The sequence below is a fragment of the Lepisma saccharinum genome, chromosome 20 (assembly GCF_977018435.1).
Source record: "Lepisma saccharinum chromosome 20, izLepSacc3.1, whole genome shotgun sequence".
Taxonomy (NCBI): domain Eukaryota; kingdom Metazoa; phylum Arthropoda; class Insecta; order Zygentoma; family Lepismatidae; genus Lepisma; species Lepisma saccharinum.
In genome coordinates, this window is record NC_139248.1 from 26,017,909 (window position 1) to 26,029,708 (window position 11,800).

General features: G+C 32.6%; 1 protein-coding gene across 1 annotated transcript in view; it reads left to right on the forward strand.

Moving 5' to 3' along the window:
* Window positions 1-11,492, forward strand: part of rau (RA domain-containing protein rau) — a 169,513-nt gene extending 158,021 nt beyond the window's left edge. The window contains exons 4-9 of the mRNA XM_083142258.1: window positions 704-782; window positions 1,719-1,782; window positions 2,469-2,582; window positions 3,195-3,338; window positions 5,366-5,524; window positions 8,130-11,492. Of these exons, the coding sequence (XP_082998384.1) occupies window positions 704-782; window positions 1,719-1,782; window positions 2,469-2,582; window positions 3,195-3,338; window positions 5,366-5,509 (545 nt within the window). The 3' untranslated portion in view covers window positions 5,510-5,524; window positions 8,130-11,492. The remainder of the gene's footprint in view (window positions 1-703; window positions 783-1,718; window positions 1,783-2,468; window positions 2,583-3,194; window positions 3,339-5,365; window positions 5,525-8,129) is intronic.
* The last annotated feature ends 308 nt before the right edge of the window (window positions 11,493-11,800 follow it).

Consider the following 11,800-nt stretch of genomic DNA (forward strand, 5'->3'; position numbering starts at 1 on the left):
TGTACTGAAAGATATGTAAAATATCTTAATTCTAGGAAAATTTTCCAATTGGTCATATGAATAATTGAACACCCAAGAAAAAAATTACACTCCATGTGACTGATCATGCTTAATCATTCATTAGGTTAAATGGAACTGGTTGGTTTCCATAGAATTTCCTATTTGAGTTTTGAGTTCACTTTATGAACAGGTAGACTAATCGGGACCAGACATACAGATTAAAGTAGGATTTAAATTACTATGTGCCTCCCACCGGGTATCAAATCTGGGACCCATAGATTACAAGGGAAGAGTGTTACCACTATGCTATAGTCCTTGAATTTCTTTTTGCATTGTTTTCAGAATTTTATACCTTATAATTCTTACTATTTTAAAAGAAGACAGACTTCAAATTTATATATGAGTATTTCATATTATGCGAGAAAAGTTTATGAAAATCACTTAAACAGTGATGTTATATGACAGTATTATCTAAGTATTCTTCATAACCTCAAGCATATGAATTTCAAATCACAAGAATAACTGAATATTTGAGTTCACAGGGTAGAATGTGAATTAATTATATTGTATATTTAAGAGACATGTATATTTCAATGGACTAGGTACATTAAAGATAATATGAGAAATGCCTACATTAGTGTGATACCCTATGTACTATCAATGCATTATGGTCTATTTAATAATTGTTATTTCTTTTATTTAGGGATCCGAACAATATTGGAGCTGGATGAAGAAGCTCGGCCAGCTGAATTACAATCTTGCCACCCTCGTGGTGATTCTAGGTGAGTGAATTGATAGTTTCAAAATTTTATATATAAGAATTTGAAGAATTTGTTTAAAAAAATAAACTTCCGCTGTGCTTTGGACTCGGACTGCAGGACAACATAGGTTCGAGTCTGCCTGGGTTCAGTCTCTGGGTTCTTGGCCTGTGTATAGGACCGGTGGCAACCCACCATCGTGTGGTAATTGAGGAGCTATGAGTGGACAGTGTAATCCGGTCTTGGAAATCTCCTATAACTACTGGGGGTTCAACGTGCTGACCCCACATCACCCCATTATCAGTTGAAGATCTCTACACCTCTAGGTAGGATTGTGGGAGGGAGACTGGCAGTCGGGAGATCGACCTAGGCCCTTCAAGGGCTGTTGAGCCACGGGTTATTATTCTGGCTTTGACAATATAAAGAACGCCCACCCACATATACATAAATTTTCCAAGCTTTATTGATAACTTTTTCTATTGTTATGCTAAAATAATTTAAATTCTGAATTTTGTAATATTTTTGGTTTATTCATTGTTACTACCAATTTGATATAAATTCTTTACAACATGCATAAACTATGATGACTAACCATTAACAACCAATTATAGAATAAAAGGTAAAAAATAAGTACAAATCTTCATTTACTTAAATTTTTGTATATGTATTATTCTAATTGAATGTCACTTTTGTGCCACTTTTGGCTAAACATGATGAGGATGAATGGTGATTAGATAACATTGATAAATTAACACTCACAAAGAAGCACCAAAGGTGGTGAGATCGTGCGTTGAAAACTGAATTCACTCAGTTATATTTGGTGGATTGCTTTTGAAGTGAAAAATAATGTAAAGCTAGTTTTATCAATGCAGAGAAAAATTCTGAATCAAAATTAGCAATATCATCTTCTATTACTTCCCAAATTTGAATATACTTGAATTACTTTTCGGTTTTTTGCAGGTTTGCTCTGCAGACCAGAAGAGGTGGACTTGTTAAAATATACGACAGTGTACTTATGTCTGGGGTAAGTTCAAATATTTTTTTCTATAGTAAATAAGAACAGTATGTATACATACATACGTACATATCTATATATAACCCTAAGTCTCCTGTAGAGACATAAATCATAACATAAATCAGTGTAAATATGAAAATGGACATTTTATTATTACAATTACTGGGCATGCAAATTTGTTCATGGGAGACGGTACTCTGCAAAGGCAAACAAAGTGAATTTGTGAATCTAATGATTAATGTTACTGATGTTCGCTGTGAGAATTGTTGTTAATGGTTTTGGTAAACTTTCGAATTCATCATAAGATATAAATTACTCTTACAATGGAAATCCAATAATTCATTGATTATGGATAACTAGATTATCTAGGACAACTTAGAAATGTAGCTAGGAAGTGTTATTGTTTAAAATTGTATAATATATATTTCCTAATTGTTCTCACTCAAAAAAATTTAAAAAAAGGAAAAATCTGTGCCTTGACTTGAAAGTGTAATAATTGTTGAAAATTTCATCTTGTTCACTTTCAAAAAGTACTGTATATTTTTAACATGGCAGCACTAATTCTGCAGTTAAACTTTAAATTAAAAGTTTATCTACCATATTTTACATACAATAAATTTATAAACATTATTAAATTAGTTTTAGCTGTGTTACGTTATACGTACTCATACTTAATAATGCTTCTCTCTTTACAGTCACAATACAAATCCCTCTTAATCTCAGATCGAACAACTGTGGATGAATTGATTCAAATTCTTCTCAACTGTTACAATAGCAAAGAAAGAGTTGAGAAATTCTCTGTGTACGAGGTAAGCAGTAAATTACTTATTTTTGTTAAGAACGTAAATCAAAACAAATGCATGTTATTTTGTTTAGAGCATTCCAATTTTGTAGTGCACAGGATGTTTGTTTTCCATGCATTGTTAATGAATATATTACAAAGCACGATTGTTTGAATCTGTTACAAACAATTTATTATTAATAATAGAACCTGTGTAATTGGTTGTAATCACATCTTTAAAAAATTGTGAAGCTGAAACCTTTTTGTTACTATGTATATTGAAAAACAGTTGTACCAAACATATTATAAGAGCAAATGTTAAATTTAATTCCTATATTTTAGGAAATATGTTGTTAATTTAAAAAATATCCTCACATGGATATTTTTGTGATTAAAGAAGACATTTGCTAAGCTCTATGATGTCGACTATGTATGCCTTTAATTATAATTGATAAAAGACAAATTATAAATTCCAAATTGTCTATATCGAGTGATTTTTTACATTCACATTAAGTCTACAATGTGTTCATCTTGGATATTTGCAAATGTTTTTTTTTTCTAATTTTCTTTGCATGCACTGCAGTATGTAGTCACAAATATCTTCTTGATTGAAGCTAATGGGTTTCTCCTATGGTTGTAGGTATGCAAAAGTGAAGAGTATGAGCGCAAACTTCACCCAGATGACTATCCACTTCAAGTGCAAAGTGAGTGGCATAACTCTCAGGAATTTTACTTCCTTCTCAGAAGAAATCCAGATTATGTAGTTTCATCTGCCCGGAGAAAGGTTAGCATAACATTAATGTTAAACAATGTGAATCTATAAGTTTCTAGAAAAAGCACATTCAAGAATAGAAATTCAAATTTTATGTATTCTGTTAATGTGTATGATTTGATTTGGTTTATTTTACTGCACTTTTCTGCAACTTTTGGCTAATTACAACTATGAGGATGAGTGATGATATGATGAAATTGATGAAGGGACACTCACAAAGAACACCCATGCCCAGGGTGGGAATTCCTGGCATCATAGCATGTGCTGTGTGAGTAATGAGCATTCAATACATGCACATAATATTAAGAATAGTGATCTAATAGTTTTGCAAAATTACCACATTTAGAAGATTTTTCTCCAATGCTTTATTTCAATGAAAATATGAACCATGATTTGTAATTTCTGTACTGGTTTTATTTTAATTAATATGAATTTTGTTATATTTTGTACCAAGAAACAATATGGTACAGCTTTTCTTGAAAAGAGAGAGAGTGTGAGTGTGTGTGTGTGTGTGTGTGTGTGTGTGTGTGTGTGTGTGTGTGTGTGTGTGTGTGTGTGTGTGTGTGTGTGTGTGTGTGTGTGTATATATATATATATATATATATATATATATATATATGGATAAAAGCAAGGAGGGCTAAAAGGGCTAAATAAAAATCAAAGAAGGAGAAAGGAAACACTCACCGGGCAGTGGAAATATTCAAAATTTTCACTAGCTTAGTAGCATCATCAGCGTGAGACGAAAGAGACTGAACCGGAACTTCCTCCTCCTTTGATTTTTATATATGTATGTATATATATTTCATATTACTATATATTGTAAAAATAGCAGAGTTTTCACATATATTGTAGAATAATGCTGACTCAATTGATCATCAACCAAATAGTATTTACATGTACACATTTCATAAATGTTGAGTTTCAAGTTGCTCTATGCTTAGATAGACTAATTGGAACTGAACTTACAGCTTAAAGTAAGATTCGAACCACCATGAGCCTCCACCTGGGACCACTTGATTGTAAGTTGGTAACTTTACCACTGTGCCATCTGGAAGGCCTGAATTTCATAAATGTGAAAGTAAAATAGAAATTATTCCTTAATATCGGACTTCTGACACATTCATTGTTGTGTTTTTAAATATACTTCTGCGTTATTCTAATTTGAAGTTTAACCCATTCACGTCATATGACGAGCAGGACTTGTATGAACCTGTTATGACACATAAATCGTCACACTGCTTGATAGAAATGCACGTAGTTCAGTGTGTAGCTCATATGTCACTCGTATTCATTCTAAAACAAAGTTCGGATATGTGATGTTTGAAATGCCTTCAGTGGGGCACCACTTGATGTGTTTGTGTGGAGTAAGAAAAAAAACATTTCTTTATCGTATGCCACTCTCCTCAGCTGCCATTCTGACATCAAAATTTCGCATTTTCCCCAGTTTAGTAACCAATTTAAATTTATAAGCCATTTTCGAGTTTTTATGCATATTTAGCCTCTCAAAATGCATATAATGTTATTTTGACACTAGAATCAAAACTTGATTTTTCGTGGAATCTGGTGTTCAATGCTAATATTCCTTTGAAACTCGTTTTCTACATATCCCAAACCAGAGATAATTTTCAGAAAAATATTGGATTATTACACAGTTCTGAGCCAATAAAGCTTATATATTTTCACATTTCAACCCCTTGATCCGAAGTTGGGTTTTTATGGGAAACTTAGAAAACTTAACATTTTCAAATTTTATGTAGGCAATTTATTTTAATTTATTTTTGCACTCCAAACTGCCACACTACGGAATTTAAATACGATTTCTTGGTCAACTCCGAAGGTATTTATACATGACGTCAATGGGTTAAAGTACTAGTGTGTTGTATAACCATTGTAAATCATTTACTTCCAATTGGGTGGTTACTTACTGTGAAGTGAGAATTGGACCAGATGATAAAACAAATATAGGCAACAACCCTGGGAAAAGAAATCCTAATTTTATTTGTAAATGGGTAATCAACATCTAACATTTCTAATTGCAGGATCCATGGGCTATGCCTTCAGATCTTAGTGCTTCTTCACACTCCAGATCTACAATGGCATTAAACGAAAGGCCAAAGTTGCGTTCATTACCACTTCCAAGTGCTGCTTCCTACAGCGACTACGAAAATTACTTCTATATTTAAATTTAAACAGAGAAGGTGAGTTGTTTTACAATAGCTTTAATGATTTGTAGAGTATGTTTAAGATGTAGTTTAGCTCGATTTTAACTGCTTTGATATTTATGGATATTCCTCAGGATACACTAGACAACCTAGTGTGAAGCATGCCACGTAGTGTAGAGATACATACATGCTTGGAGAGGGCCCATTGACTCCTGAAGAACAGGAACAACTGAATCAGCAATGGTTGTTGGGATTGCTAACACTCATTATGTATCTTTGCAGATATGCAGTTTTAAACTACTGCATACTTCTTTCCTCACGTTTTGTGTAAAACACTTCACCTTTACTTTCAAATAACAGTTATTGTTTCTGCCTCATTCCCTGGCATAACCCATTTGCTTCAAGACCTATATCACATTTCATTCTGTAAATATCAAATTAAGCAACAATTTTTTTAGGTACTATTTTTCAATCACTGAAAAGTACGAGATTGTCTCTCTTTTTTTTTTTTTGGTTTGGCATTGCTTTTCTGCCACTTTTGGCTAATCGTGACGATGAGCATGAGTTATGATATGATGGAATCGATGAAGGGACACTCATAAAAAAACACCCATGCTCAGGCTGGGATTTGAACTGGTTACCCTTGGCATCGCTATTCATAGCGTGCTGTGCTAATCACTCCACCACAGAGATCAGCCACTGAAACTGCTCACAACTCAAATAATGTTGTCAAGGATGCGCACTTTTAATACAATAACCATATAAAGAGTGTGGGTTATCCTTTTTAAAATCGATTACAGAAGCAAGGGTAAATGAAATTTCATCCTGCATTTGGCAAATTTGAGGGGGGGGGGTTCATTCTGAGTGATTGACACACTTTTTACTGCACTTCATTAATCAGAATAATGATGTTGAAATGAAAGAAACATGCATAACTGCTTAGGGGTCAAAATTCAGAATCAAGTTGAGTTTTGAATATTAAAATAAATCTCATTTGTGTAATATTTCAGAACATTTTTTTATATTTTCGTATTGATTACTACAGTATTATGCAATGAACAAACAAAATCATAATTAAACATTAACCTTTTTATAATTCTTATTTACAACTCAACATTTGAACTTCACTGTTGAAAATTTCTCTGACCTAGCTGTTGTTTTAATAATAAATTCTGGGATCCAAGCACAATATTCTCTTTGTGAGGGTATGATGGCCTTTGTGTCCCATATCCTACGTAAAAGCGTAACCGTAAATATGTGTGTGTGTTTAAATAGAGAGAAACTAGTACTCACTTTATCTGTGAAATTGTTATTTTTCTTTGTTCTATTAATTTCAGTTTCACGGATAAAGTGAGTACTTGTTTCTCTGAATTTTCTAGTACCGCATCTCTCATTTCCCAATTATGAATATATGTGTGTAGTACACACAGACAAAAGAAAAAGACTGGTTCAAAACTTGCAAGCCTCTAGAGGGAATCCCTGATCGCATAGGGGTAATGTTGTCGCCATGTAATCAAGGGGTTCTGGATTCAATATCAAGCGGAGAGACAGTGTCTGTAGGTCCAATTAGAATTAGCCTTTATGCACATAAAGTAGACTTTTAAAAAAAAAATCAAACAAGCCAGCCTCTAGCCACTTCCCCCATTACACACGACAGGTGAAAGATGATACAGGCAGACCTTCTCACCTTGTTCTATAGAGCATTGGGGTTGTGAAAGGTTCAGCCTATTTTGTTCTTTATCCTTATTCTTTCTCAACCTTGCCATTGCAGTGATAATACAAGCCACTTTAGCTAAGACAGTCTAGAGGGGCAAGATGTGAGAATGGTTTCAGATGTCAACTGTGACACCGTGTTGTGGTTTCTGCTTCAAGGGAAGAAAGAAAGGTAGTCATGCATTGGCACATATTAAAGAAGAAGACTCCCATAAACTGCATCAAAATATATCTTTCTCCTACACCGTGGTCACGGAGCTTTGGGCTCTGACTACAGGATGCATGCAGGTTCGAATCTCTTGGGGGAAGCGTAACAAAATATCTCCTGAGATTTCAGCCTGTGGTATGGGACCGGTGGTCACCCACATCATGAGCAAATTGGGGAGCTATGAATGAATAGGGGAATCCGGTCATAGAAAACCTACAACTAATGGAGGTTTGTCATGCTGACCACATGGCACCCCATAATGGGTAGGATGATCTTGCACCTCTGGTGGGAGCGATCCCAGCAGTTGGTAGGTAGACTCTGGCCTACCACCACAGGTTATTACTATTATTAACATATATCTTTATATCGAGAGGTGGTTCACCCAATAATGAACTACCCTGTCACCCACAACAACAAGTCTGATGCTACCACTGCTTAGAAGGTGGGTACTGTATATCATGGGTCCAGTACACATAAATACCAGTCAGCTTAGTAACTGTACACTCTATGGTACACACTATTTCACCATGGGAGTTCCCATGTGAGTGTCCTTTCATCAGTTTCATCATATTATCACTCATCCCCATTATTGTAATTAGCCAAAAGTGGCAGAAAAGCAACACTAAAGAATGAAGTATAAATACAAAAATACATAATTATCATTAATGTAATTGGTGTGTTTCATTACTTTCTAATGATTTTTTTTATTTGTCTTTGCAGTTGAGGATGAAGACTATCAGTCCATTGCCATTTCAGCAAGATTACCATTCGGAACCCAATGGAAGAAAATAACTCATATGAACATTTTACTATCATTCCTGTGCATTTTCATACAACTCTTACATACTCAGGTCTTTGTTCACATATCGTTTTGCTTTATCTTCTGCATCATGTTAACAGACAACTTACCTGCAGCATTATCATATGTTTTTAGAAAGTTGTCGTATATTGTAGTCGATCAGCTTAAAATATAATCTAAATTATATTAAATAATCATAATGATTGCCACTTCTGATGACATTTAGAAGTGGAATTTATCTTAATGTTCCATTTACAATGTGTATGAACATATGATGCACCCACCAATAAAAATAAGAACTTATGCTCATTAATGCTAGGCAAAATAAAAAAAATTGTTGCCTGTTTGCTAATTAGTGTAGCTTTCTGAAACAAGAACCAAAGGTGTAATGCTTGTCATGATTAAGTTATAGTGTCATGCGAGTATCTGACACATTCAGAATGTAGTGCAAATGTATTTTTTTCATGCGAAATATGTGTGTTTATATGTATATGCTTATGTGAATATAAAAGCAGGGATATTTTTAAGAGTCCAAAGATTTCTTTCCAATATGTTGTTACTATATTGTACATTTAACTATTGAAAAAAATAATTTTTCCAACATTTTTAAATAAAGTCATAAATATTTACATTTTCTTGCATAATCCAAACAAAGTTCATTAAACATATCTATCTAATTTGAGAAATGAATTCTTAACTAATCCATTATCTTAAACTTGTCATTACAACAAATTTAATATTCATAGTTTTTCAATTTTATAAGATGAAAATTTTAATGAGGAATTGGAGTCTTCAGTTATAATGAAATTGCTTCTGCACAATCCTGAAATGGACTCCTTTTTAATCATATCTTTTGTTTCAATGAAAATAAAATATTATAGTTGTATATTTCTAAATATATATAGCCTATAGTCACTTTCTGTGGATTAATTATTTTTTCTAGTGTTAATGTCATGTCTTCAAGACCATGATATGTGAACATATAATTTTTTCAAAGAACTACAACCTGCAGCTTTAAAAGTAAAACAGATCTTGTTGCATTAAATCTATTTGTAATATCTAAAATTGTAACGAACAAGATCAATATAAAAAATAGTCTTTGGTGTATATTGTATTAATAAGGTTGTGTATAATGTTTGTTATATATAATCTTACATTCATTTGCTTAACTGCTTAGTTGCTGTCATATTAACTTTACTTCTCTCAACGCTCCTAAAATGTATTTTTCAATACAATGTAAAAGAACAATTGCATTGTTGTGCAGACAACCTGTACACCATTTTCAAGTTCATTAACTCGAACATAAACAGTGTTTATTACATTGAGATTCATTGCTTGCTAAAGTTGCCTGTGAATGAATAATAATTTATAAATCAAATTTTCAAACTGTATTCAAATTATGTACTAATTCAAAATCATTGTGTAAACTATTGTATTGGAATCAATAACAGTAACGATTGCTAAATCAATATTATCTAATAGACTTGGGTTCATATGCTGAGACACATGAACAACTAAAGTTGTCTGTACATAACAGCAAAAGTCTTCATGGTCATCTTGAATAATACATATTGTTTACATTTGTCCTTTAACTTTATTATCTCGTCATTATTTTCTTAAATGAAATGAAGATTTAAATATCTTTGTACATGTGTGAATGTAGCTATGTTTGTATGTGTGTGTATGTATAAAGTCATGATTACATGTGGATGTGTATATATGAATGCAAAATGTGTTGGTGTGTTTTTGTGTGAGCATTTTGCTTGGTGAAAGAGGCGAATGGGCCTAAATGTACTATCTGTTTCATTGTTCCTTTCTTGCTTAAAACATTTTAATTACTTTAAAATTATGTTAAATGCATTAAGTTTGTGTCCTGTTTAAAATGCCTGCCTTTATTTTTGTTCCAGCATAAAGTTTGTACTGTAAAGCACAAAGAAATACTTCCCTATTAAATAACAGAATTGCTTGTCTAACAACTAGGTTTTTATATAAATTCAACCTGCAAACCAACAACGTTGCCTGCAACACTTCACAAGTGTCAATTTAATTAAGATTATCCTAATATTTATGATATGAAATCTGAGTAATTACATAATTTGTAAGGTGTATATTACAATTTACAAAACATATTTTTGACTCCAGAGATTGCTGTCATTATTTGATGTAGGCAAGTGATCTAAGATAAATTAACATATAGGAGAACTATTTTTGAACAAACTGTGTTCATTGTGAAAAATGCTAATCAAAATATTGATGTCAGTCTGATATTCCAAACCAAGAAAACCTATAGTAGTGCCATCTGTGGGCACAAGAAGAAACTATTGCTTGATCAAATAAAGCAATGAGCTTAAAAACAACCTAGGCCTGCACAACAAATCCAAATGAAAGTGGCAAGTGATTAAGCAAATATTAGTTATTTCATGGGTGATGTATTTTCTATATGCTTTTAAATTTATAGCCATGAATTTGTTACTAAACACTACAAAATAACTAAATATATATTTATGAGCATCAATTCATTGTTCACACACTTGTTTAGGTGAAATGACTAAGTTTTATGAAGACTGAACACAAAATGGCTTTTAAAGTTCTTTCACTAAAATGTTTCATTAAAAAGAAAACATACATCTGAGCTGAACTGCGAATTAATTTAGCTGCATTTACAAGAAAATGCTCAATGAACATTTGGTGATAAGAATAGCAAAAGGCATCTTATCTCACACATATCATGATTCATCCATAAATATTCATCCTGAATCTCATTCATAATTGTAAGTCATCAGCATCTGAAATTCTACCTGTTTTGTATAAGATAACATAACAAGATATCTTATGGAAAAACAATGGCAAATACTGAACGAAGGATTTTCTTTTAGCAAAATCAAAATATTATTATGCTAGATCAGAGTAAAGGGTTATAATTTAATTTGTGAGAAATATGCATAATTGAAATATTATAGCTGCATTGTATACTAAGAGAATTTACCACTACAGGAAAACTTTGTTACCATTATAAAGTAGCATTTATTAACTGGAGAAAAATGTGGAACATGGTTATACATATTCCTAAGGTTAGAGTTTTTATCCTAATGTTTTATACAAGTGATGAAAATGTAGGATACGTTTTGTATGCTTTTGAATCATCCAGTTAAATACTGTACATTTGTACTTCAAACTTTTCCATTTTTAGTTGATGCCAAAGATTAGGTGCATAATATGCACTGCATAACATTTGTATTAAATTGTGTGTGTGTATATAAATATATATATCAATAAATATTATAGTAAAGTTACATGGTGGTATTATGTTTCTGGTATTTCCTGAATAATCTGGTGTGTTGAACAATGTGGAAAGAGGGAATTGTGTACAAAGGAATAGATTGATTTGCAACTGTACATACAGCAGCAGTCAAGATTGCAAACCATCTTTTTGTCTAGGCACCAGTGGAAGTCCTGGAAAAAATGAGGGGGGAGGGGCAAGAGGGTGTCTTGCAGGCAGACAATTTTAATATAATTACCTCTAAATGCCATACAAAACGTGCATATTTGGGTCAAAAGACCATTTATTTATCTAGTTTTTCTTGTTGCTGGT